Below are 26773 nucleotides of genomic sequence, written 5' to 3'. Positions count from 1 at the left end.
GATAACATTTGCAGTAATAACTCTTTGGCTTGAATGGTTTTCTCCCTAGCATTACCAAATGAAGAAGTCCCAATTAATGTACCTAACAGGAGCAATGATCTTGGTTATGGCTGGAGACAGTCTTCAGATTTTGATAAGAGATTCTTCGGATGAAACCAGGTAAGACTATGGTAAGACCAGAGGGGTCTTTGTCATGCACGTCTCACTGAGGGCCTGATTCACTACCGTATGCAACTGCTAATATGCACGCAATTGGGCGATTGCTGCGTACTGCACATGCGTATGCATTGCAGAGTGCGAACTAGCCACTTAGATCGGGACTGCGATCGCAGTCACTACGCAGACCCATCGCAAAGTGATTGACAGGAAGTGCCATTTGTAGGTGGTGACGGGGGGCGGTCGGTTGAATGCAGGTGTGCCAGTGCGTCTCAACGCCATTGCAGGAGCGTACATAAATGATCCACTGTGATGCCCTACGCAGTCTGAGGTCTCATAGTGTGCATGGTTGTTAGCAATTCCTGAGTAAGGTCAGAGCTTGTGCAAGAGTGTGTGAGGCTGCGATGGTACTCGACTGTACCGATGGTTTCGCAGTCTTGCTAAACATTACGGATGTGTGGTAAGTAAAGTTGGCGTAATTATGTTATGCTGCGAGGGCATTGCGATCGCAATGGATTAGCATACTATCGCAGTTCAACTGCGTGCGTAATCGCTATTGTATGTGCAGTTCCATACAGTACTGAATCAGGCCCTGAAGCATAATTTATATGAACAAGTTTGCTTATTATGGCACTATGTTACATTAATATATCCTATCAGGTTTTATTTCTTAAATGAGAAAATTAAAATATATTAAAATTAGAGATGTGTTGGTTCGGTTTTATTTGGTTCTTTTCCAAAATTATTGCAGGTTTTATTTTATTGGCTATCCAAAACACGTCATAGCTGATCGTATTGTATGGCAAAGTAAAGAGCTTATTCTACATATCTCAAGCTAATTGGCCTTCACTGATGCATTGGAATAGAAAGCTGACATAACTGTACTTTGGCTGAATGAGTAGGAACTTTTACCCATATTAATGAAAACTCCATCCCATATATTTAGGGAATATTTATAACAAACTAAAGTACAGACAAAGGGCTGGATATTGCATTGGATTTACCTGTCAATGGAGCGTATCTTATTTTGCTTGTTTCCACTCTGCGCATTTTCCTGGAACCAGGCGTATGCTAGTACAGGTGATGCATAATCATATATATTTGGGTAAGTGCCATAACAGGGTACGGCTGCTCCCTGTGCCAGCCCCGCACCCTGAGCGCATGATGTCATGACATCACAATCATGACATCTTTACGTCACGCAGAGGGGGGCGGTGGCGCCAGCATTGCTAAGTGCAGCACTGACCGGAGCGTCCTGAGAATGCTCCAATCGGCTGTTCAACTGGGGGTATATGGCTGAACCATCCGAAGGACGCTCCAGGCAGCACTGCAGCAGCAATCCTGGCTGCAGGTGATTCCAGGCACCCTGCTAGCCGCCAGAAGCAAGGGCCATGGAGCAGTGACGGTGCCGCCCACAGAGCCCTGCGCTTGGAGTGGCGACACCGCTTGCACACCCCTAGTTATGGCCCTGATTTCAGTCGCACCTTCACTTGCAACTGAATGACATAACTGGGCTGTAATGGGACAATCTCACATAGATGCTCAGTGGAGGCGTGTGGACGCAATTGTGGGCTATGTAAAGCTGGATGGAAGCATCAGTACTCCTGTTCCCAGACCTGCCGAGAGCCGCGGCGGGCCGGGTAATAGGGGGCGTGGCCTAATCGCGGGAGGCCCGGGCCCCGGTAATCTGTACCCGCTCCCCCCCCCCTCTCGGTGCCCCTGCCTGTTCCCATATCATATGCACCAAGTGTAGCCTAGTGCAAGTGATGATTGTGATGACAAGTATTTAGTTAAGTGAATGAATAGGTGCATACAACTCTGCATAAAGGTAAATATGTGCATTTATTTCCATACCTAATATGGAAGCAATTATGGTCAATTTGCATTCAACTCAGCATCAGGACCAAAGTCTGTATATAAATTGGATGATTTAATTATCTCTGAATGAGATATTGAGCCGGCTTCAGAGGTGGCCACAGTGCCAATGCTTACATAGTTGAGCGATTCTTTGCCAAGGCATTGAAAGTGGGCATCTCAGGGCATACATTGTCCGGTGCTCAAGGGGAAGACTGAATCCAGCATTTGCATATTACCGCGGCTGCAACCTCTGCTGCAACTTCATCCACCTATGAATCAGGCCATTGTGTAATACCAGTGAAATAAAAACATTTTAATTATTTCAATTTTACATGTTTATTTCATTAAATATACCTATAGTTAAAGCACAATGAAGGCAGCATTTTCAAAATGCACCTTTGCAATTAACTAAAACTATTTGCATCAGTCATGTCATGAAGCACACTGGATAAGCGCAATGCAGGGCTGGCAACAGAAACCTTCGGGCCTGGTACACTCATGTTTTTGGGGCCTCCCCTCTATCCCTCTGTAGGTACTGGCCAGTCGGTCATCAGCTCACCCCCCTATTCTCTCCAGCCCCACCCCCACTGTGTCTCTTCAGCCCCATGCTCCCTGTGTCTTTCCAGCCTCATCCTCATCTCTGAAAAAAGACAAAAAAATAAACTTATTATTATTAAACACTGAAACTGTTGATCTCTAAATAAGCAGTCTACTCAAACTGCATTTTTTAAGACATAAAAGATACAAAGAAGATAAAAAACAGCGCTGAATCAGCTCAGAAATTTCCAATATATTTATTATACCCCTATTGGTTCAATAAAAATATATATAAAATGTTTTTCAACCGTCTTTCCAGCTTCATCCCCCTCTCTGCCTCTCCAGCCTCATCCCCCTCTCTGTACCTCCATCTCCAGCCTCATCCCTCTTTCTGTCTCCCTGGCCTTATCCTTTCCCCCCAGTTCCAGACTCATCACCCTCTCTCCCAGCACCCCTCCCATCATCTCTTCAGCTCCAACAAGCCACCCCATGCCTCTCTGGCTTCACCCCTTCCTGCGCTGTCTCTCCAGCACCAGAACCTAGACTGGGCTCTGTGGTCTCCTGAGTGGCCGGGGTCCTTCGGTTTCTTGGGGCCCAGTACACCTGTCCCCAGGGCCGGACATGTCATCACGCACTTTTCCAAATGCCAAAAGGGCCAATGAACTTATGGTCTCGCCCAAAAGCCGGGCTGAGCAGCTCCACCTCCTGGTGCTCGGCTCAGCCGGCTTGAGAGACGGGGGCATGCTGCAAAAAGACGTACTATACAGTTTCACCCATATGTAAACTTGGTACTTGCTACTGCTTGCACTTGGAGAGGCAGAATGCGGGATGGAAAGGGGTGCAAATGCTTACAGCTTCTATGATTGCAGATTCATAAGCGAAAGCTGAAAGCTGCTTTCTTCGGGTTGTAGTCAAATTGCAGGCGGACAGGATGTGGCCGCCAAAATATTGACACCGGAATCCTGCCGCCCGGCATAATGCCGACACCGATATCCCAAAAGACCAGCGTCGGCATCCACCATGTCCCAAATGTCCAGACACCTGTAAGTATTAGTTTTAGCCGCGGGGGGGTGGTAGGTTAGGTTTAGGCACCCCTGGGGAGATTTAGGGTTAGGCACCCCCCTGGGAGGGTAGGCTATGGAGAGGGGGGGATAGGGTTAGGCACCACTGGGGGGACTTTAGGGTTAGGCACCACCCCCGGGAGGATTAGGTTTAGGGTGCAAGAAGGGGGGGTTAGGTTTTGGCACCACTGAGGGGAGGTTAGGGTTATGCACCGCCCAGGGTGGTTAGGGTTAGGCACCACTAGGGGAGGGCTAGAGTTAGGGGGGGAGAGGGGAGGATTAGGGTACTTACCTGCCCTAGTCAGGATCTTCAGTGATCAGGCTTCTGGCATTGGTATTTCAACCAGCTGCTACTCAGCTGTCAGCATCTCATACCCATCCCCTTTCTTCATTGATTGTGCATATATTATATCATTTTGGGAGCAGATTTTTTAATTGTTTGTTACTTTCATTTGCACACAAGAAGAAAGATTATACCTGCTGTTGTATACAGGGATTTGTTTATTTATTTATTTATATTTAAGTAAAAAATCATAGCAAATGTGTTTTTTTGCTATCAACACAGTAAGTACGCCTGACGTAAACCTGGTGACGCGCATCTTGAGATACCTCCAACTCAGCTTATGGGTGTAAATACATTACTTTTTATGTATGATTTTTTAGTGATAAATAATTTGACACATATCTGCCCAACTCCGGATAAGCACCAATGTCTTAATTAATCATGAGAGTGAGGGGACATAAGGACTGTCATTGCTGTTACACCTAGCTCTGAATAAGGCCTTAAATGCAAACTTCTGTAAAGCATGGGTTTTAAATGTGCACTCTCCATCCAGATTGGGTATTGGGCTCTCAGGATGCTGACGCTCAGGACCAGGCGGTTAAAATCCGGACGCCGGCATCCCGACAGGGTTAGGACACCGACACTTGTTGGTAAGTATCCTAACCATACTTGCCTACTTTTGAAAAAGCATTTCAGGCAGATTGAGAGCAACACCTGAGTGCGCGTTATTATTGCTACATCTGAGGGGCGTGTCATAAAAGTGATTTAAATCTAAATATAAGTGAACCCCAAAGCAGTTAGTAAGATCTATGTGTTGATGAAAACACTAATACCTTTCAGAAAATGCATGTAGCCATAGGGATCATTGTGCCTTATAACCAATGGAAGGGAATGATACTATTGATCCCATTGGAATGTATACATCTCTAGGGTTTTTTTTTTATATATAACAGCTTCATAATGGGGGTAAGGTGCAATCAGGGAGAGTGCTAGACTCTTCAGGGAGTCAGGGAGATTGCTACTATTTCAGGGAGTCTCCCTGACAATCAGGGAGAGTTGGCAAGTATGATCCTAACCCTACCCCTAAACCTAACCCTCCCTCCCCGCAGCCTAAACCTAACCCACACACCCTGCAGCCTAACCCTAACCGTCCCCCTAGTGCCTAACTCTAACCCTCCCTCTAACCCCAATACTTACCATCGGAATGCCAGTGGTTGAGATTACGGTGCCGGTATTCCGACCACCAGGATATACACTACATCCCCTCCATCCCGCTATATCAATTTATGACAAACTACCTCATCAAAATACAATGGTGCTTCTGTCTGAGTCTGCAGAACTAGGCATACACATTTCTGGCAAGCTGCTTCCATTGGATATTGCCAAGCTTTTCTCCACAAACCACTACTGTATTGTTTGTTCTGGGAACTCATGTTGATAAAAGTAGAATATAATCTTCTCTGCTCACTAACTCCTCCAAGGTTTCATCTTTGCAGCACCTATTCTGGGGCACTTTATTCCTCATACCCCCAGACACTCACAGGGTCTCCAGCCAGAGAGAAGAGGCATCCAGATGTAGGGTATGGTCATGCTTACCAAAATACGCATATACACCTGTTAAGAGGCGTATCTTTCCCAGGTGCTACATGGTAGGTGCAAATATACGCTAATGATGACTGTAAGCCAGGCGCATGCGCTGTTGGGCACAACCTAAGATGTGTACCCCTTGTGCGACCTCCCTGCATCCGATCCTTTGTCACCTAAAATGTTCTCTCACCTCTTGTTTATAGAGAAGCTGCCGCTTCTTATGTAGATTTTCATTTCTTTTAAACTGGATTAGTATTTTTACTGTCTTTGTATTGTCTTTAACATTGTAACTGTTAAAGTTATACCATGTATGTATTACTAACAGTACTTTATACAGTGCTGCAGAAGATTTTGTTGCTATATAAATTATTAATTAACATAATAATAATAATAATAATAATAATAATAATAAGGGGTTCATATAGTATCAAAACTCAGTGTCGTGCGTGGTAATCTGCTGTTATCTAGGCTTGTGGGCCACACATTCATATTTACTGTGCCATATGATAGTGCATCTAGCCTCTGTGCCACCAGCAAACTCTGTGGATAGGCTGCATTCCTATATGGGGATTTAACTTATTAATAATAATAATAATAATAATAATAATGATAATAATAATAATATTTAAATATATTAACTTTAAGGTATACACCATGTCTTACACACACACACACACACATCTATCTATCTATCTATATATATATATATACACACACACACAAATACGTACATACATCGAAAGGATTATTAGATTATTTATTAACACAACAACAGTGTTCTATGTAGACAGTAGAGCAAGGGCTCCCTCTACTGGATAAAAAAAGATTATGATAAAATAAGAACCAAGCAAACAAACAATAAAAAAAGCTAAATGATAGTATATATGATGCCATTGCTTATTCCCATTATTTGAAAAGTATTCCTAATGCTGAGGTTGTTATATTATCACTTAGTAGATTTGCTAGAACACCACTTCACAGACTATAATAATATCATGGGTTCGATTCCCACTACGGCCCTAACTGTGTGGAGTTTGTATATTCTCCCTGTGTTTGCGTGGGTTTCCTCCGAGTGCTCCGGTTTCCTCCCACCCTCCAAAAATATACTGGTAGGTTAATTGGCTCCAAAAAAATTAATCCTGGTGTGTATATGAGAATGTAACAGGGAATATAGATTGTAAGCTCCACTGGGGCAGGGACTGATGTGAATGGCCAAATATTCTCTGTAAAGCGCTGCGTAATATGTGTGCGCTATATAAATAACTGATAATAAATAAATATTCATTGCTATAGCATTTACCTATTGTAAAGAGTCACCCTGTAATATTGTGTCTGAGTGAGATTATAGACATCATTACTGGCAGCACGCCTTAACTTATATATATAGCCAGGAAAACCTAAGTCCATAACACAATTCTGCACCACATCCTCATCCACACATTTTACCTATTCAGGATGAAAATAGACAGTGAGCGGCGTCAGTGGAAGGGTGAATAAAAAGATAGAGCACTGTGAAAGACTCCATACTGGAAATCGGACTCATGTGTGGCTGGTGACAGTAGCCCTTTAGGGAAATGTCCTATCAAGATGGAATAGAGTTTGGCAGTACCTGTGCATTCCATAATTACAAAGGTGTCCATAATCCGTGTAATCACAGTATGTGTGTGGTCCAAAACTACTGCCAATCCCACTCAATCTTTACTCACTATCTCACTGTTTACCTGGTTGTCATCTGACAGTGCTAGTTGTGCTACATGGCCGAATAACTAGAGCCGTCTGGTTTGTCCACATACCTTGAGTTGAACACCTGGATATGTAAGCAGGGGCAGAACTATGGGAGACAATGGAGGCACCTGCCGCCGGGCTCCAGCTCTGAAGGGGCACCTCCTCCATTGTCCACAACATATTCACCCCATTTGGGGTTGTAACTATGTACCTGGAGTGTACCGTCACGACCGACCAATTCATGGCACCCCTTCCTGGCACATTAGAGGCCACCATACACTAGTGGAGAGCTCCATGTCAGACTATCAGCTGCTGCCTTCGTCTATCTATAGCCTGTCTGCATGCAAATTGCTACATTACAGTGTCAGCGGCTGTGGTGAGGGGGCACCAAATTACAACTTGCCTCCGGGCGTCTGGGATGAATTTACGCCACTGTGTGTAAGGCACTATTTATTGCAGTTGCAGGTTAATTTTAATTTTTCTGACCTGGTATCCTTTGTCAAAAGCTGTTAATTTACACGACATACATTTGAGGCCCATGTCATTCACAAGCACACAGAGAATATTTTTAATGCAAATATGTGTATTGTTTTCAGCAAATGATAGAACTTGTATGTAAAACCAATAATAACAACTTTATGCTTATGGCTTCTGGGGAAATCTGCACTCCTGATTGGCTATTGTCTCTCATCAACATGTAATGAGATGTTCCAGGTCCTCATCCTGTCACTGAAGACACCAGCGCTCAGGATTAAATAGACTAAAGATATACCTCCACAAGTAGTTTTAAAAACTGAACTGCAAATGGGGTTTTATCATACAATCTTGAGCTGGTGTTAGCCTATACCTGGCAATGGTGGACCTGTGAAGTCGGAAAGACCTTGCATGCTCCCCGCTCAGATCCTTCTTGGCATCCCTGGAACTCCTTCCCATAGGAAGTAGATCTGAAGATAGCGTTTGTTCTCGCAGGAAAACTCTGCAATGATGATGAATGGCCGTTACCTTAAATATGCAGAAACTAGCATTTCTGCATGTGTAACGGGCCAGTTTAGTTAGGATGAATAAGCCCCTTAGCAGCAACTCTTGATACATATACCCAGGACCGGCTCTAGGGCTAATAGCGCCCTGTGCCGGCCAAGTGTTCTGCGCTCCTTATCGCACGTGGCTGAAATGGGGGGCGTGGCCTAATTACCATAGGCCATGCCTTCTTATGTGACGTTATCTGAGGGGCGTGCCCGCATGGCATGCCTCCAAATACCGACAGGCTGGGGGGAGCCTCACTAGCTGGGCTTTCCCCCAGCCCTCTCATGGCACTGAATGGATGCCGTGCAGCATCCATTCAGACTCCGGGGTCCCGGCACCGCTGCAGAGCTGCGGTGGTGGGGGTCTCCAACCCCCCGATTTGACCACTCGCGGGCCTCTTCGACAGTACTGTGCTGCTGAAATCGGGATGTTTTGGAAGAGCCGGCCATGCATATACCACTCAATCTAGAAAGACAAATGTTTTTAGACAACAATGATAGTGATGGAAAGGGAAACATAACAGAAAAGTTTACACCTCTAGCTGGCATTGGCTAATATAATCTACTGATTCATTAAGCATGAAAATGACTTCTATACAGTATATAGTCAAGGTACAGTATGCCTAATCTGTCTAGTCAGGCTGCAAAACAGTTATAGTCCTATTGAAAAGTCCTTTGGGCAAAAACCACAGCAAACCAGCTCAGCTACAGAGGGTCAAACATTTTTCTATTTATGGCATTTTTTCATTTTTCAGAATTCCTGAATCTCTTTCTCCTCCATGTTCATTAACAACAACCACTTGGACAGTAGATACTGTTATACCTGCTGGCTCCTCAGCTAGACAAACAGCTGAAGAAAGCACTTTAGATCTCACCATTCATTTATTTTCCCTCAGCCACAGGAAGTTCTAGATATAAATAGATTTCCCCAAATCCACTGAGACCTGTTAGTCACTTCTACATCTATGATATCCTAGGCCATGTTCTACCCTGACCTTCACAGGGCTCATAGACACAAACATTTATAAAGATCACTAGTTAAGTCACGGCAGACAAAACCTTCATGTTGTCCTTGTATTAAAAGTGAGTTAGCATCATATTTGAAGAGAGTTTATTACGCCCTAAGAACAAGCCCCAAAGCTTTCCTGCAGTGCGGTGAAACACGGGTCATAGGCGTAATACTAAGTGCCTCCCTTGTGCTAAATGAGCATCTTCATTTTATTTTGAATGCATATGTAATGCTTTTTATTGCTGCAGACAGCAATGGCATTTACAATGGCTTGTGAAGAAAGGTGTGTGCAAAGTTACTTGATTGATATTATTTCTAGCAATAGTGTGTTTCATAGGATTTGTGAGTATTAACCTTCGGATGCCCAAAATATTTTCTTGTGTAGTTTTGCCCGAAATGGGGTCACAGTTGACACCAGGTTAAAATGAGTTATTTTGCATTGAAATGTATGGTGAGGTCAGTCCCATACCTACTATATTCAATAATATGCAACATCAGTAATCTAATCAATAACATTTTATTAAAATTAAATACAGTTCATACATTGCACAGACATCAAAATTTACTTGTAACAGTTTGTAAGTGAGTGTGGTTGACAATATACTAAATTCACTCATTGCAGTCACGACATCGCTTATGAATCTCTATTTTTATATGGTCCTTAGAGAAAAAGGAGTCGCATTCTCCACATCTGTCGGAATATTTTCTGTCGTTCTCCCTCGGGCACAATTTTCAACGTCCTCATTTCACATCTAGTCTAGGTTGAGATACTTTACTAACTTCTTCGACATTGATGACAGTTTTTATAGCAGTTGAATACTTTTCATGGACTCCGGTGAATCCTTTCTCTAGATGTCACTGCACCAGAGGACGTATCAATTGAAGACCCAGTTCTTTCAGGAATGTTAATCGTCTTGAACATGTTCTCTACTGCTGATAATCGGGATTCTTGAATGCAATTTAATAAAATATAAGCATTTATTGCTCCAATGTCAATGCAATTCATGAAAGTCACGAAAGGCCATCTTGTAGTACTTCTGTTGCATGCATATTCCTTTACCATTTTGTCGAGTGTGTTGACAGCACATTATCAATGATTATAATAGAGGATGATGGTAGGTTTGAATGCTTCTACTTCACTTGAAACTTCTGCAGTTTTGTGCTGAGTAGATAACAAAACTACACTTTGATTCTTCTTCGGTGTGTAAGATACTAGGGTGGCATCTTTGGTAAATAGAAATTTACTTGAATGTAAAGCTTTTGTCTTATTTGGTAGCATTTCTTTAGGTACTTCCCAACTATTTTGTCTCACTGTAGCGAGTAGTGTTTTTTTTTTTTGTTCGAGCAGATCCTTTGCAATTTGTAAAGTGGTAAAGAAGTTGGTGGTGATGATGCCATACCCATCCCCAAGATGTTGTACAAGATTTTTGACAATTCTCTTTCCTTGTTCTTTTTCATGAACATTATTGATCATACCGGCATAAATTTGTAAATTGCACGCATACACGTTTTCTACATCGCACATCACCCAGATTTTTATACCATATTTGTCTGGTTTTGATTTCATGCAGACTCAGAATGGACACCTGCCCGAAATGATACCTGTTGTTCGTCAATACACAACTTAGGTTGTTGGAGTGTAACATAACTTACAATTTTCAATGAAAATGTTGAACACAATGAGCATAGGAGCTAGTTTACTTTCTATCCTCCGCTCCTCTCTAGTTTCAAAATTGTCATATCTAATGAATTGCGCAATGTCTTGGAATCTCGTTCGTGGCATAGTGGCGGAAAAGACTAGTCTTTGAAATGCCAAATTATCCATCTCCCATAACGCTCTAATTGGATTCCTTCTGCCTCTACAACATTCAGCAATCAAAAGTAGCCCTAACAAAGCATTCATTTCGTTACAATCAACCGGATTCCATACTTTGTCTTGATATATTACTTTGGTTTTTCTTTTTGTTTTGGTGACTAAATTGGCGACAATTTCTTGAGAGATGAGTAACTTGAAGGCATCAGATGGTGTTGCAATATTTGAGGTTATATTCATCAAACTTGGATTTGCTTTTACAATATTGGTACTAGAACGTCTACCTGCAGTAGCCTTTGGCCAGATAAACCAAGTTGTTCCATCACGTGCAACAATAATGTCATTATCACCGTCAGAAGATTCATTCTCCTCCTTTGACATGCAGCGCTAACTGAAAACCCTAGATAAAGATATAATATTTGCACCAATGCAAGTCATGACACAGCATCCCAAAATGGGGTAAAATTTGACCCAACTACACAATTAATTTTTACAATTAATTGGCTTATTACTTTTTAGATCTAAATTCACAATAGCATTACTAATTGACTAAAAGTAAAATACAAAAATTATCAATGATTATCTATAAATATTTTTCAGTATGCATATAAAAATCTATGTTTGGGGTCATTTTTTACCCCATTTTGGGTATCCGTATCCGAAGGTTAACATTAAATACTTTAAAATGGCCTTATTGACATTCTTTTGTTGAGAAAAAACAGTTATAGCAATTTCTGTGACTCTTCTAGATCAATGTTCCACCCCTTGGGCTCCTGCTCTGATCTGGAGAATATTGTATAAACACAGAGGCGGATTAAGGTTTGTGAGGGCCTCTACCAATAAAATTCCCAATAAAATATGCTGGCAATGTTATTAAAGAGTGTAATGTGTAAATACTCCCAGCACCACAAATGTATTATTAACACTGTTAAACACACTGTGTGCCCCCAGTTCAATTAATGCCACACAGCTTCCCCAGTTCACATATGCTATAGTGCCCTCACACTAGTGATGTAGCTATGTATGGGGGTCCCGGCCACCCTGTCGTTAATCCGGCTCTGTGATAACAGCTGCTTTTAGAGACTGGCCCATAAAGAACTCTGCGTGCTCCCTTCCTGCAGCTTCAGTTTCTTGAAGAATTATAATTAACTCTATTAATTATTTTTCTGTTATTTATGTTTCTGTATTTTTATGGTTACAGGTGGCAGGAATATGAATCTCAGATTTTTACATCTAATATTAAGCGGCACTCTGAGGGAACCTTCTCTAGTGATTTAACAAGGTACCTGGACAGACTGAAAGCAAAGGACTTTGTGCAATGGCTGATGAACACGAAACGATTCAGGTGAAAAACAACATTTCTGGAACTAAAATAACCCAATAATAGCTAAAATGCTTTAATCTTATAAGGCATATGGTTTCATCCATATAGATGTTTTAAGTCATTATTAGAGAAAATCATTATCAAATAATACTGAATATATTTTATTTTTGTGAATAGCATGTATTTTTATTAGAGATGTGCGGGTTCGGTTCTCAGAGACCGACAACAACCGAATTTAGGGTTCCGAGTCGAATCGAGTCTGAGGGCCTGATTCAGACCCGCTCACGAGCCGTCGATGGTGCCCTAGTGCGCATGCGCACGACGGAGGCTGCTCTGTCGTGCGCATGCGCGAGACCCAGCTAGCATCGGGGAAGCATCACTAGTGATGTCAGTGGGAGTGATTTTGGCTCTGATAGAGCCAAAATCACTCCAGGGCTTGCGGTCACCGAGAGTCTCGTCGCAAGCCCGATGGTCGCGATGGTCTTGACCATCGCGACCATCTTTTTGGCCGCTCGTATATGGAGGAGGCAGCTCCAAGTTTAGGTAGGAGGGCCCTGATTCAGAGCAAGCGCTCTGGTCAGAGCGTCCGGCTCTGAATCACGCCCTGAGTTCGTAATCACTTTGGGGTACTGAGTCCTGGTTCGAATCTTCCCACGGTTCGGAACTCGGATTTTAAAACCAAACTCGGGTTTTGGATTGTATGTAAACAGGTCAAAATTACATAATGACATAATTTTAGTTGTTTTTTTATATTAAAGATCCAAAAACCAAAACATTGGGGGGGGTCGGTGCATATCTCTAATTTACATTTTACAATGTCCCCGCTTTCCCTCTGTTGGATCTGGTACATGTATTTAAAGTAAATGCAAAGGAAATGGATACAGTAAATACCCTGATTACATCAGGTAAGCTGCACATTTCGGGAGCGCCTCCCACTGCCTCCCTCTCCCCTTACTCCCCCCTCGCCCTACACGCCTGCGTATTTGGAGTAATGGTCGGGTAGGCACCATCAGTAGCACAAGTTCAGGCAGACATGTTGTGCCATGGGTTTACTAAAGGTCATACGCCATAGACACCATTGTTCTATAACCTGCACTGCTTACATGCAATAGAGCTAAAATAGTGTTACACAGGTTGGTTATATGGCTGTACATAACTGACCTGTTGTGGACTCTGATTTGGTCATGTACAGGCAGCCAGAGCCGTAACTAGACTTTTTGGTGCCCTGTGCACCACCCTAGTTACGGCCCTGCAGGCAGCTTATGGTTGGGAAATTGTAATTTACATGTTCATGAAGAAAAAAAAGACATGGCCTAGATTTACTAAAGCTTCTATAAACAAAAAGTGGAGATGTTCCCAAAGCAACCAATCAGATTTTGTCTATAAATTCTGTACTGCATTCTAGAAAATGATAGACAGGATCTGATTGGTTGTTATGTGTAGCACCTCCACTTGTCTGTTTTAGTAAATCTACCTCATGGACTTAAATTACACATTTTTATAGAAAGTCATGAGCACACATTTATTAATTTATTTATTTTAAACGTCACATTTTCAATTTACAATGTATTTGACATAGTTGTGATCATAGTTTCCTTTACACCTACCGTCAACCATCGATAATTATTTTTTTAATGATTTGTTCTTTCAAATATTGTTATTAACTGCCGCAAATTTCTGATCACATTGTTCAGTTTGGTTGACAAATACTCAACCTGCTGAAGTCCATCAACTCTAAGGTCGGGATGTACTAAATGGAAAATGCGATAAAAAAAACACATTTTCAGGGTTTTACCACATTTTCCATATGTATTATTGGCTGGTCGCCGGGGCTCCGATGCGGAGGGTAATGCCAGCTTTTGCTGGCGTTACCCTATAGAAACCTATGGGCTTCTACCGCACCGCGCTGGTATGAGGGATCCAATCAGATCCCTCCCAGCAAGCCCCGCAACCTCATCACTCTGCGCATGCGCAGATGTACTCCGATTCATAAACCCGGAAGTCCAGGGTGAGGCGCTGATCGCAAAGGACAGCTCTCATTGGAAGAGCTGTCCTTTGCGGTACTGATAGCATATGTTAGTGTATATGCGATCAGTAGGGATGCGGTGACTGGCGGGATGTACTCCGCAAGGTTAGTACAGTACATCTTGCCCTAAGATACATACTGTATTCCCTTTTTAAGACGAATTACCAATAGACCCTTGTCTTTCTAGCTAAACTAACACTGTTTTATAAAAATAGTTACTATAGTAAAACTTATATCTGTTAACGTCAAAAGACAGGAAAGAAAAGTCCTCTACTTGTATTACCAATGTCTGACCAGATTTTCAACACTAGCCAAACAAATTTATCTGGATCAGATTTTGTGTGTTGAATTGTATGCAGGCCAAACCATGGCCAATTTAGATGAAAAAATTGTCCTAAACTGTTATTGCTGGTGGCCGGTGTAAAGCCGTATACACACTAGATGATTTTTCTGAACGATATGGATGATATATCGTTCATATCGTTCAGTGTGTATGCAGTGAACGACCAACGATGTGCGCTCCTGCGGGTCGTTAATGTCTTTTGTCGTCCATACATGCAGGGCAATCTGATGATATCATCAAGTATTGCCTGTCCAGAGATGTGGCAGGACTTCACTGAAATGTCTTTAAAGATATCTTTCAGTGAGTACACCCATTATCTTTGTCCTGCACTACAGAAAGTTCAAGGGAAATCTTTCACCAATATCGTTCATACAGCATATCGTCTAGTACACAGGTTCTCAAACTCGGTCCACGGGACCCCAAACAGTGCATGTTTTCTAGGTCTCCTCACAGAATCACAATTGAAATAATTTGCTCCACCTGTGGATCTTTTAAAATGTGTCAGTGAGTAATGACTACACCTGTGTACCTGCTGGGTGACCTGGAAAACGTGACTTGTGTGGGGTCCTAAGAACCGACTTTGAGAACCACTGGTCTAGTGTGTATGAGCCTTAAGAGTAGAACAAGTTAAGAATGTCATTATTTCGGGTAGCAGACTATTGCTGGTGCAGGTTGAATGCACAGACAATGAGTTATGGAGACAGTCTACAGCAGGCCTGGCCAACATGTGGCTCTCCAGCTGTTATGATATTACAAATTCCAGCATGCCCTGCCATAGTATTGCTATTAGGGAATGCTAAAACTGTGGCAGGGCATGTTAAGACTTGTAGTTTCACAACAGCTGGAGAGCCACAAGTTGGTCAGGCCTGGTCTACAGTGAGGCTGAGATTGCTGTACTATGAAGCAAAATGTATGAGGGTTTGTGAACTGTCATGTACACAACACTGTGGATACATCCATTTTGTGTGCTGAACCAGTATGCATCATATAAATTTGCACTACTCAAGACCTATTAATGTCATTAGTATTAATGAGGCTCATATTAAATACATTAGGTATTGATTCTTAGTTAATTCATAGGTTACAACATTATCATGAATATTGAGTTCAGCTCATAATGGATGTCTCTAATGTGTATAGGTGGCAGGTCATCCTTAAGTGCTGCATGAAGAGTGTACACAAACACACAATACCACCGTAAACTATGCAAATCAGGATGTGGGGTCTGAGGGGGACAAATTGTGGACATAAATAAAAGTAAACTTTTCAATTTATTAGCCTGGTTAGATGGTAATCTTCACTCTATGGGGTAAATTTACTGAGAATAGAGTTTGGTCGAGATGACAATCTCGGATGAGTTTAGGCGTGTTTTTCATCTTGCAAATGTACTAAAGACAAACTCGTAAAACTCAGGTGAGATCGCAAACCTTGAAACAACTCACCATCAGGCAAACTCGGAAGTACTTTTCATGAAAAAGATGCAACTCAGGAATTTACCAAGAATCGAGATTTCAGTATCGAGTGATACTGAAGCAAACTCGCAGAGAAATTAAAGTTTCAAACATTCCACCTCCTGAGCTGCGAGTTTTGCAGAAACATACACAGATCAATGTGATTTGTGTATGTCTCTGTTTGTATACCTAATTTAAAGTGTTTTTATTTAAAAAAAAAAAAAAGAAGACGTAGGGTTACCCCCCCCAAAAGCATAATCCGGCCCGGACTGCTCAGCCAGTCCTGGCTCCTAAAATTACGGGGAACAAAATGAGTAGGGCCAGTGCTGGTTTTAAATATAGGGTGGGAAAAATTGCGTAGGGGACCCCCTATATTTAAAACCATCCTTGGACCCAAACCAACCGGGGTGTAATGCCACAGCCAGGACACCCTATCACAGTGTTGGCTAACCTTGACACTCCAGCTGTTATGGAACTACATAACCCAGCATGCACTGCTACAGTTTTGCTATTAGGCATGCTAAAACTGTGGCAGGGCATGCTGGGATATATAGTTCCACAACAGCTGGAGTGTCAAGGTTAGCCAACACTGCCCTATCACCAGGTCTCCAGGGCCAAAGCATTGACACCCCAAGCCGGTCAGCCCAAGCCGGGAATCTCAGGGGAGGTGGGGACCCCCCAAAGAAGGGGTACCCCTCTCCCGAAACCCTAGGGGTACGTTGAAGCCCAAGGCTCTTCCTCGCACCCCTGGAGTGGTGGGTAAGGGGGTAATAATGTTTTAAATAGTTCTAAACTATGGTCATTTACAGTGGAACTACAGGTGCCAGCATGCCTGTCCTTTGGCATGTGTGGAACTACATGTGTCAGCAGGCAGTCGGCACCCATACCTCCACTGTAAAATAAATAGTTAAAGAAATACAGTACACACACATCGTCTAAGGTAAAACTTTATTACACACCTACCTACCTCACTCACACATACTTACCTGCAGCCAGCTGGTCAGGCCCCTTCTCTAGTAGAATCCGTTTGGAGTACCTAGAATAAAGATCCTATACTCACCTCCATACTCGTGCTGGTCTCCGAAGCATGCAGGTGTCTTGGCAAAATAAAAAAACAGAACCCAATCCATATACTTACTGTAACGGTGTATGTGTGTGACCACATACACCGCTACCTGGCTCCTGACTGATCCGTGTGAACTGTCAGGAGCCGGCAGCCAATTAGCGGCTGGTAACTGCAGAGTGCCCGCGGATGGGCTCTGGCTTCTGACTCACTGACCAGCCCACGTGGGAACGGTCAGGAGCCGGAGCCAATCAGCAGCCCTCTACAGTTAGCGGCTGCTGATTGGCGCTGGCTCCTGACAGTTCACACTAATCAGTCAGGGGCTGGGTAGTATCTGGATCGGGTTGCGTTTTTTTTTTTGTCAAGACCCCTGGATGCTACAGAGACCAGCTCGAGGATGGAGGAGAGTATAATATCTTTTTTCAGGTACTCCAAATGGGTTCTACGGGACAAGTGGATGTGACCAGCTGGCACAGGTGAGTACGTGTGAGTGAGGTAGGTAGGTGTGTACATTTTTTTTACTTTAGACAGTGTGTGTGTGTACTGTGCCCACCCCCTGCTGACACTTTAGTTCCACAAGTGCCAAAGAGCAGGCATGCTGACACTTATAGTTCCACTCTAAATTACAATAGTTTAGAACTATATACCACATAATTACCCCTGTACCCTCTGCTTCAGGGGTGCGGGGAAGAGCCCTGGGCTTCAGCCTAAGCCTGGGGTTTTGGGAGAGGGGGGACCCCTTCTTGCGGAGGTCCCCACCTCCCCTGAGATCCCCAGCTTGAGCTGACTAACTTGGGGTGTTAATGCTTTGGCCCTGCAGACCCGGTGATAGGGTCTCCTGGCTGTGGCATTACACCCCAGTCGGTTTGGGTCCGGTGCTGGTCTTAAATATAGAGGGACCCTACGCATTTTTTCCCCTATATTTAAAATCAGCACTGGCCCTGCAGGCAGGTGCTGGTTCCTAAATTACGGGGGAACCCTACTCATTTTGTTCTCCATAATTTTAGGAACCAGGACTGGCTGAGCAGTCCAGGGCTGGTTAGGCATTTGGGGGGGACCCTAAGTCTTTTTTTTTTTAAAGATTTAACCTTTGTTTAACAGGTAGACTACACAAGCAGCCTTCACATATCTCACTGATATGTGCAGGCTGTTTGCTCGGGAGAGTTTTGCAGAGAGAAGACACTGCATCTCGGGTGAGTAAACTCATCTAAACTTGCTACTCAGGGGAGAAATCTTGATCTGCTTCACCATCGGCCAACTCACTTTCAGCTAAACTCACTTCTTAGTAAATTTTCAAGTTTAAACACTGGAAAATCGCTCGAGTTTCGGCAATGCAAATAGAGATTAAAAAAAAAAAAAACTCGATCAGACTCATGTTTAGTAAATTTACCCCTATGTTTCATGTCATTGTATGTAATTTTTTTGTATTATGAATGCCTTCATATACAGTGCTCCGTAATATGTTGATGCTTTATTAAAAAAAAAGAATAATAATATTTTTCCTTACAGCGACAGCAAAAGGCATATTGGCAGCAGTTTAAAGCTTTCAAAACTCCCATCAGATGTTTCATTCCTTAGGTAAGACATATCTGTGAGTAATGATACTATTGTACACAAAAGTGTAGTGTGGAGACAGGTTGGCCTGAGCAAGTGCACGCTGCGACGCCCCCCACAGTATGATGCAAAACTGCACCCACTGGAACATCATTTGCAAAGTTAGGAGCAGATTTAGGCTTACATTCAGGCTTAGGGTATTTAGCACTGGAACAGCCGTACAGATGATTGTCGACATTGCTTGCATGTTGACATTTCATCAGTGTCTTCATGCTCGATGTCTGCATGCTGAACACGTTGACATGTTACATGTCGACATTATGACCATGTCGCATGATGAATGCTAACATTTTAACCGTCAACAAAATATACTGGACCCATTTGAAGTATGTTGCAGCACAGTAACAACCTGGCCAGACGCACAGAGGGGGGCGGGGCCACCACCACCAGTACTGCCCTGAGCTAGCACTGCTTTGGGCATCTTGAGAAAGCTCTGAGCGGCTGCACAGACTGCAGGATGCCTGGATGGCACTGCTGTAGCGACAGCGACATTGACTGCAGGGTGCCTATCCAGCCACCCAACTAGCCAGTAGCAAGGGCCTTGGGGCAGCAACAGTGCTTCCCCACGGGCCCTCCGCCCTGTGCAACGACATGTCGCACACCCATAGTTACAGTCCTGGTATGTTAACTCTCATTAAAAGAATGTAGTAATTTCCTACTGACAAACCATAATCCAACACATTAGCCTGCTGCTGCTTAAAACATTTGCATTCCATCAGATTATTTAAATAAAATCTAAAAAAATATATTTTCCCCCACCAAAACAATGGAAATATATTTGTAGTACATTACTTATTTATTGACAGGTCGCTAGTGGAAGCAATGGTCAAGAAACATATCTTTGCCAGAAGAGGATATATTCCTGTTTCTGTTGTATCTTAGATATATTTGGAATAAATTTCTGGGCTAGCAGCTTGTTCATCAATTACCATCTACAGTAAATTATTTATGGGGTAATATAATAGCCTCCGATTTTTAAAAATTAACGAATTTCGAGGTGCCGTATGTTATTAATTGCAACTAGACCAGAAGTCACCAGAATCAATTATAACGGAATGCAAGTCGCCGCCCCAATTTTTATTTTTTTTAAAATATACAACAAATATAATGTAAACCCGCCGGAAATGCTTCAGATAGAAACTGAAAAAACAAAAGTGGTGCCTCTGGCCGGTAACATTGCTTATATTGCATGCATTTTATGCCATCTGTCCGCACACCCTATACCCATGTTTAATACTCACCTTACTAGAGTCCCGCATCGGTGGTGCTGTACCATTCACCAGGAAATTGGTGAGGTGGCCATTTTCCTGGTGATTTGCTCATGCATGGTACAAAAATCACCGGGAACATCGCCATGATCCCGGAGGCCTGTCGTGCACAGTAGACTTTGGCACAGTGGTAGAGTCTACAAACCTGGCCTGGGCACTAGAGAGTAGGGGGCCCAAATGTAGACTGCAGATGGGTCCCCTTCTCTCTTAGGGCCTGATTCAGAGTTACACACTATTGCACAGTAGCTGCGTCTTTGGACAATAATATGCTAATGCCGCAGTAGGTTTCTTGTGTAAACAGACGGCTTCTGTGATTCACAGCTGCGTCTGAGGACCTGTGGTTTTACAAAGCTGTAGCTGCATACAAGGACACAGCCACTGGTTTCAGCACACCCCTGTTTTCTGGAACACTGCCCCCGCTCCGCCACCAAATGGTGATTGTCGGGCTGTGGCATGCAGAAAGAGACTGGTACATGCGCAGTACAGTTCCTGCACATGTGCAGATCATCTAACATTGGGTTTGCGTACATCTTTTAATCAGGCCCTTAGTACACCCCTGACAATTAGATAAAGTAGTACCGATATGGATGCAGGAGGCCCATGGCGGTAAGTACTACGCATGCATTAGAGTTGCACCGTGCATGTGTCCTGATGGTTACCGCAAGGACATACACAGCAAATTTGAATGCAAGAACTGTGGATTTTAGTGGGTGTTCCTGGGAGGTAACAGGGGAGTGGCTAGCCAAATGCAGGCGCATCAATATAAGCAGATGTGTCTACTGATGCAGTAGCTCAGACACTGGATGACTGTGAAATTGCACCTGCCTTAGGGCTGGTGCAAGCTTTGATGGTGGACTGATGGTGCATCTAAAGACGTGTCAAGGTGGATTAGCGTGCACCTGGATGTCTCAGTGTGACCAGAATCGGCCATGACATTAGCAGAAAGACGCAGACATAGCTATGGCAAAAGATGCAACCTCGGAATCAGCCTCAAACCCTGCAATGTAACATATATCCATGGGCACAGATCTCCTGTAATGCAGCGCACACATGTCCTGTAATATAATGCACATCCAGAAAATCAGCACACTTAGGCACTGCTGTATTTCATCACACATCCTTGGGCACACAGCCACTCATGTAACATCAGGGTGCTGGAAAGTGGCGGCCATTTTCTTGTAGCACACATTCTTCTTATTCTTCCCCCCAGTGTTTCTTCCATGGTGGGTGGAGAGTGATAATGTAATGACTGTGTTGCTTGCAACCACCTCAGGGAGATTGCTAAACTCTTCAGGAGTCAGGGAGATCACCACTATTTCAGGGAATCTTAAGTAGGCATGTTTGATTTGATGTGCAGTTGCGTCTGGTGATAACAGTTCCAGTCAGGGGTTTTAAAATATACCACAGACGATGGTATAAAATAAATTGCAATTTCCAAAAAAAAATTGGTACCTTTGAGTACCATCAAAAAGAAAGCACTCTTCCTAGTTATGTATCCAGTTTCAAAATGTGGGTAATAGAACATGCCGTTTGCGGGATTACTAACTAAAAGTTTTAATATGGAAGCATACACTGAGGACTAGATTCTGAGTTGGGAGCAAAGCAAAAAAAAAGTACTGTAACTTTACTTTACACCTGAATAAACAATGTTGCAATGTAAGGGGTGCAATTGTTTTTTTGTTTTGTTTTTTTGCATGAAGGGGAACTTCTGGCTACTTTTTCTTGTAGCCCACAAATGCTGGACAGCTTTATTTGCACACTTCAATTTAGATTTAAGTTTGGACACCCCTCCCAAATCTAAATCTCTCTACATGTTACATCTGCCCCACCTGCAGTGCAGCATGGTCTTACCAAGGTGCACAGTGACTTGCTCATTTTTACTTTGCTCCCAACTCAGAATCAGCCCTTTAGGATTCCCATTTTAGGTACACCTTTCTAGTACTGAGTAGGTCCACCCTTTGCCCGCTGAAAAATCTGATGCTAGAAGCTGATGCTGTTGCTGGAAACATTTTTTCTTAGTGACTCTTGCCCATGTTGGCATGATCACGCAGTTGCTGCATATTTGCCAACTGACAAATTTCTTTTGCCACAACATTCTGAAGATGCTCTAATGGATTGAGATCTGGTGACAATGGAGACCTTTGGAGTACATTAAACTCATGGTCAAGTTCATGGTACCAGCTTGAGGTGATGCATGCTTTACGACAGGGGCTTAACGTGGCTGGAGTTCATGTTCTGAGTGCTAACTCAAGTGGGGGTGCCTGTGGCGGCAGACTACCCAACCGCTGGGACCATTCACCTAATGATAACGCCAATCTTGTCTAACAGACAGAGCATAGGAAATGCATGTCTCCTATACTGTACTCCTCATGCCTTCCCTGCTATGTGAAATGTATACAGCATTTTGTGCCAACCAAACTTTCCATACACAATGCCAGTCCCCCATAATTGCCATTGCATTGCGTGCACAGAACTAAATGCATATATACACGTATATGTACAGCTGTACGCACCTCTGTGGTCCGTCCACCCCTATACTGTACATTTATTTATTTAGCCATCACCACTTTCAGTGCACACTTGCATCACTCTATCCTTATGCAAAACAGCAGCCTGAACACAGGCGTATTTACATGTATGCTCAACTCTGCCAAGCCTGTAATTCCGACAACACGCCGTCTCTAAAAAGTTAGTCTATGTGTGAACAGCGCATTACAACTCGATTACGCCCCTTCACCCCAAATGCAGATGCGTATTACTCTGCATCGCCTGTAGCTAGCTGTGTATGCTCGGCTATAGAGTGCGCACAATACAAAAATACATATACAGAAACATCTTGTATTTAACTCAGCCCTGTTTTCAGAATCTACGTCATTCCAGGTAATCTTCCACATTTTAGCTGTTGTCATTATCCATGTCCCATGCCGCTTATCCAACTGAATGGCTATGTATTACGGCTTTCCAGTGACCACGGTAGTACAAAGGTTGAGAATACCTGGTCTGATAGATGCTCCTGTAATATATCTCACACTAGTGGGAGTGTAATCCCAGCTGATGGAAACATAGACACCCTAATAACCAAGGTCAGATGTGTCACATGTAATAAAAAAAGGCAATTACTTGTAAGTTCTTTAGGTTTCTCTACTCTTGCTCTTCTATTGAAGTGCAAAGGTTCTCACACAGAGAAGATAGGGGCTTCACATTTAGCTGGTTATTCTCTTTTTATTTAATAGTAGAATACCAATAAGTGCACAGAAAATAGTCTCTCTATTGGCAATTGAATGACCCTATCACAGGTGTCAAAGGCCATGTCTTATTAAAGGTTCACCACATCCATTATTAACCACTAACACCGAAAATCTACAAAAATAATTATATGGAAAGGAAACTAGAGCAACTGATACTAGAGCTCAGCATTTAGCAATGTCACCACTCAGCAACTGTGCTAAAAAAAAAAACCTATATATAATATTAATTCAAACAGCAAAGATTGAAATTTGACAGCATGTCTAACAAAAGTTATCCCTTTATAAAGAGTGAGTATCATTAGAAGTTGGGAGGTACAGTATGTCCTGATCACTACTACCCTGTATAGCACCAGTTGTAGCCAATAATTGGATGTTCGGAGGGCAGGGGGGTGAGAAGCAGCCTAATGTGAGAAACCGGCTCCTCCAATAGCAGTAAGGTGTATTGCTAAATCCACATCTGTGTGAGACACAGGGCCTGATTCAGCAAGGAACGCACATAAGAGAACGCACACACTTGGATGATTTTTCCGAACTGCACATGCGTATGCATCGCACTGCGCGTGCGCGAACTAGCCAGTGTGATCAGGTAAGCATACTCAGATTGTACGCAAACCCCTTCTGACATTGACTGACAGGAAGTGCCGTTTGTGGGTGGTGACGGGGGGTGGTCAGGCGAACGCAGGTGTTATAATGCCGTTATAGGGGCGTGCATAATTAAGGCAGTGCGGCGGCATATGCAGCCATACCATAAGCTGTACACAGGAAGCTGCCAAAATCCTGCGTCAGGTCAGGTCAACCACTATTATGCTAATGGGTCCGATGGTTCTCGATGTTACCGATGTTTACGCTATCTTGCGTGCTGATCAGGCTGTGAGCAAAGGGAGATGGGCAGCTTAGTATGGGGCTGGTCGTCTGCATCTTGTGCTTGGGTCTCCGTGTGTATGCATTGATTAGCACAATCTCGCATCAGCCTGGTGCATGCGAGTGCTAGCGTACGTTCCTTGCTGAATCAGGCCCACAGTTCATGGTAAACACATCAGGGATATTCAACATGTAATCCCCCCCCCCAGCTGCTGTGGATGTAAACATCCCAGCATGCCCTACCACAGTTTAGCTATTAGGACATGCTAATACTGTGGCAGGGCATGCTGGGATGTGTAGTTCCACAGCAGCTGGTTGCATGTTGCATATCGTTGCTGTATATCCTACTAGTTTGAAATAATTGCACATTTTTTGTCCGATTTAATGTTTTTATATAAAACTATAAGTTGCAAAAAAAGGAGCCTTTATACAAATGTTCACAGCAACACTGGACGGCTGCTTCCCATTGGGCATATTTATCATTATTTTTACTAAAATAATGTGAAAACGGGTATTTTCACACCCTTTTCTCATTATTTTAGCAACATTTAAATGGTATTGTCATGCCGGCTGGCACCTTCACTGCATCTCAGTTGCATGGCTCAGCTGAGGAGGGCGGGTTTGGAGGTAAATGCAATGAGTATGCAGTGCTGAGATTACCGGCATTGTGCAGCAGGGGGCGAAGCCACATTGACGCGATTCAACACGCGTTGCGTCATCAGCCATCTGTGCTGCCCACTTCACCTGCCTCGTCATCGTGGCCCCGCCTCAATGGTTTGCCAGCATTCCCGGCTTTATGTGGGCAGAACAGAACGTAGCAATGCAAATTGTTCATTGGACAACATTACAAATATAAGCTCAATTAATCTATTAAAGCTTATTTAAAGTTGAACTACTGTATACACAGAACCAAGGCAATCAGCTAGCTCACGAGTGTCTTTATGTAGCCTCTCTTAATAAGCATGGCATATTGGTCTATAACCTAGTGCCAAGAAAAATATACTTTAGACGCCTATTAGTTCCGGAGTTTGACCCTTTAAAATGACTACTTTACTGGAACAGAGGAAGTGCTGAGAGTCATAAATGAAGATAGATACATTTAACACATTGAAACAGATTTACATATAATACTTATTGAAGGTGAGGCAGATGCCAGTTTTCGTTATGTACTGTACAGTATGCTCACTCTGTACTCTGGGACACAGTTTACCAGTGACCCTATTCTTTTGAACAGTGTAAGGCTGAATACCCTTTGGGTTTCCAATGTCATATCCGCAGTAACGGTTTTATTAGTACTCGAAGTTTGCTGTAGGTTTCCCCCATGCATTAACCTGCAAGACATGCAAAAAAACAGAACAAGATACTTTCCGAAAACTGGATCACTTCTGCAATGCTAGTAAATCTAGTAGTGGGTATGGTTTCAAGTGTACTGGTATAAAAACGTGTGTAAAATGCATGGACTAGATGGATGTGATCATTATCATCATTTTCGATATCATTATAAACACACAGTCTTACACACGTGGAGCACATAAGTAAACTAACAGTAGCCTAAACCCTAGTGGCACACAACTAAAAAATAATCTAAACTGTGTTACTGTAGTTTGCAGTCATCATTTGTTTTCAGTATGTTAATGCATCACAATCCTTTCAAATTGAAAAGAAAGCTATAATATTATCCATGCTTGCCTACTGTTGCAGAAGATGTGGGAGACTCCCAATTTTTTGGGTAGTCTCCCGAACACCAGGAAGAGTGGGTGGATAGATCGCATCCCACCCACTAGTGAAGTGGGCAGGATGAGGAGATAAGACCAGGAATTGCTGGTCTGCAGAGAGGGTATGGAGCTAAAAGTAAGCAAATCGCCTAATGACATAAAAAGCCCGATCCCGTCCCCAAGTGGTCAGCTGCATGTCCTCTCCGGGGTTCTCCTGGAGAGGAAAAATTAAAAGTAGGAAATTATGAGCTTAATAATATATTATTTGAAGTGTATTTGATGTTTTTCAGGTACGACTGACAAATGCTGTACTCCTGCTACTGCTGATGGACCAAACAGTAGCTGAGCATCAAACAGAATTCACTAACAACCTTTATGAGGAATGAAACCCCCAACAGACTGTGTTCTAGAATAAGTGTATCCGGAGACATGAAGATATATAAAGTAATTGTTCTGCAACTAATGTTTCAGCCATTTATGACAATGAACAGTCTGGCATTCCCTTAATATGCAATACTTGTAAGAACGTGGATATATTTCTGATATCAAGGCAACCCAATGTTTATAGGCACTATGGAGATTGTCATCTCACATTTCCAACTAAAATTAAGTTCTAATTGTTTAATAAAATTATAACTATGCTATCAACAAACCCAAGGTTATCCTGATTATTTGTGTTTGTAACAAAAAAACACCCTAAAAACATTTTTTTTCATTTATTTAATAACAGTTATATATATAGTGCACACATTTTCCATAGCGCATTACAGTGATATTTCACTTCTATTACCCCTTCCAGGGAAAACCAGA

At 42.9% G+C, this 26773-nt stretch overlaps 1 protein-coding gene across 1 annotated transcript in view; it reads left to right on the top strand.

Moving 5' to 3' along the window:
• The window catches only part of LOC148534690 (glucagon-1-like), a 37802-nt gene extending 11507 nt beyond the window's left edge, over positions 1–26295 (top strand). Inside the window, exons 2-5 of the mRNA XM_088466370.1 lie at positions 50–159; positions 12252–12395; positions 18767–18835; positions 26254–26295. Coding sequence (XP_088322496.1) covers positions 59–159; positions 12252–12395; positions 18767–18835; positions 26254–26263 — 324 coding nt within the window. The 5' untranslated portion in view covers positions 50–58 and the 3' untranslated portion in view covers positions 26264–26295. The remainder of the gene's footprint in view (positions 1–49; positions 160–12251; positions 12396–18766; positions 18836–26253) is intronic.
• Positions 26296–26773: the final 478 nt, after the last annotated feature.

Source organism: Taudactylus pleione, unplaced genomic scaffold (assembly GCF_031769625.1).
Source record: "Taudactylus pleione unplaced genomic scaffold, aTauple2 ptg000065l, whole genome shotgun sequence".
Lineage (NCBI taxonomy): Eukaryota > Metazoa > Chordata > Amphibia > Anura > Myobatrachidae > Taudactylus > Taudactylus pleione.
The sequence above is the reverse complement of the archived record's forward strand: the minus strand, read 5'-3'. Positions and strand labels throughout refer to the sequence as shown.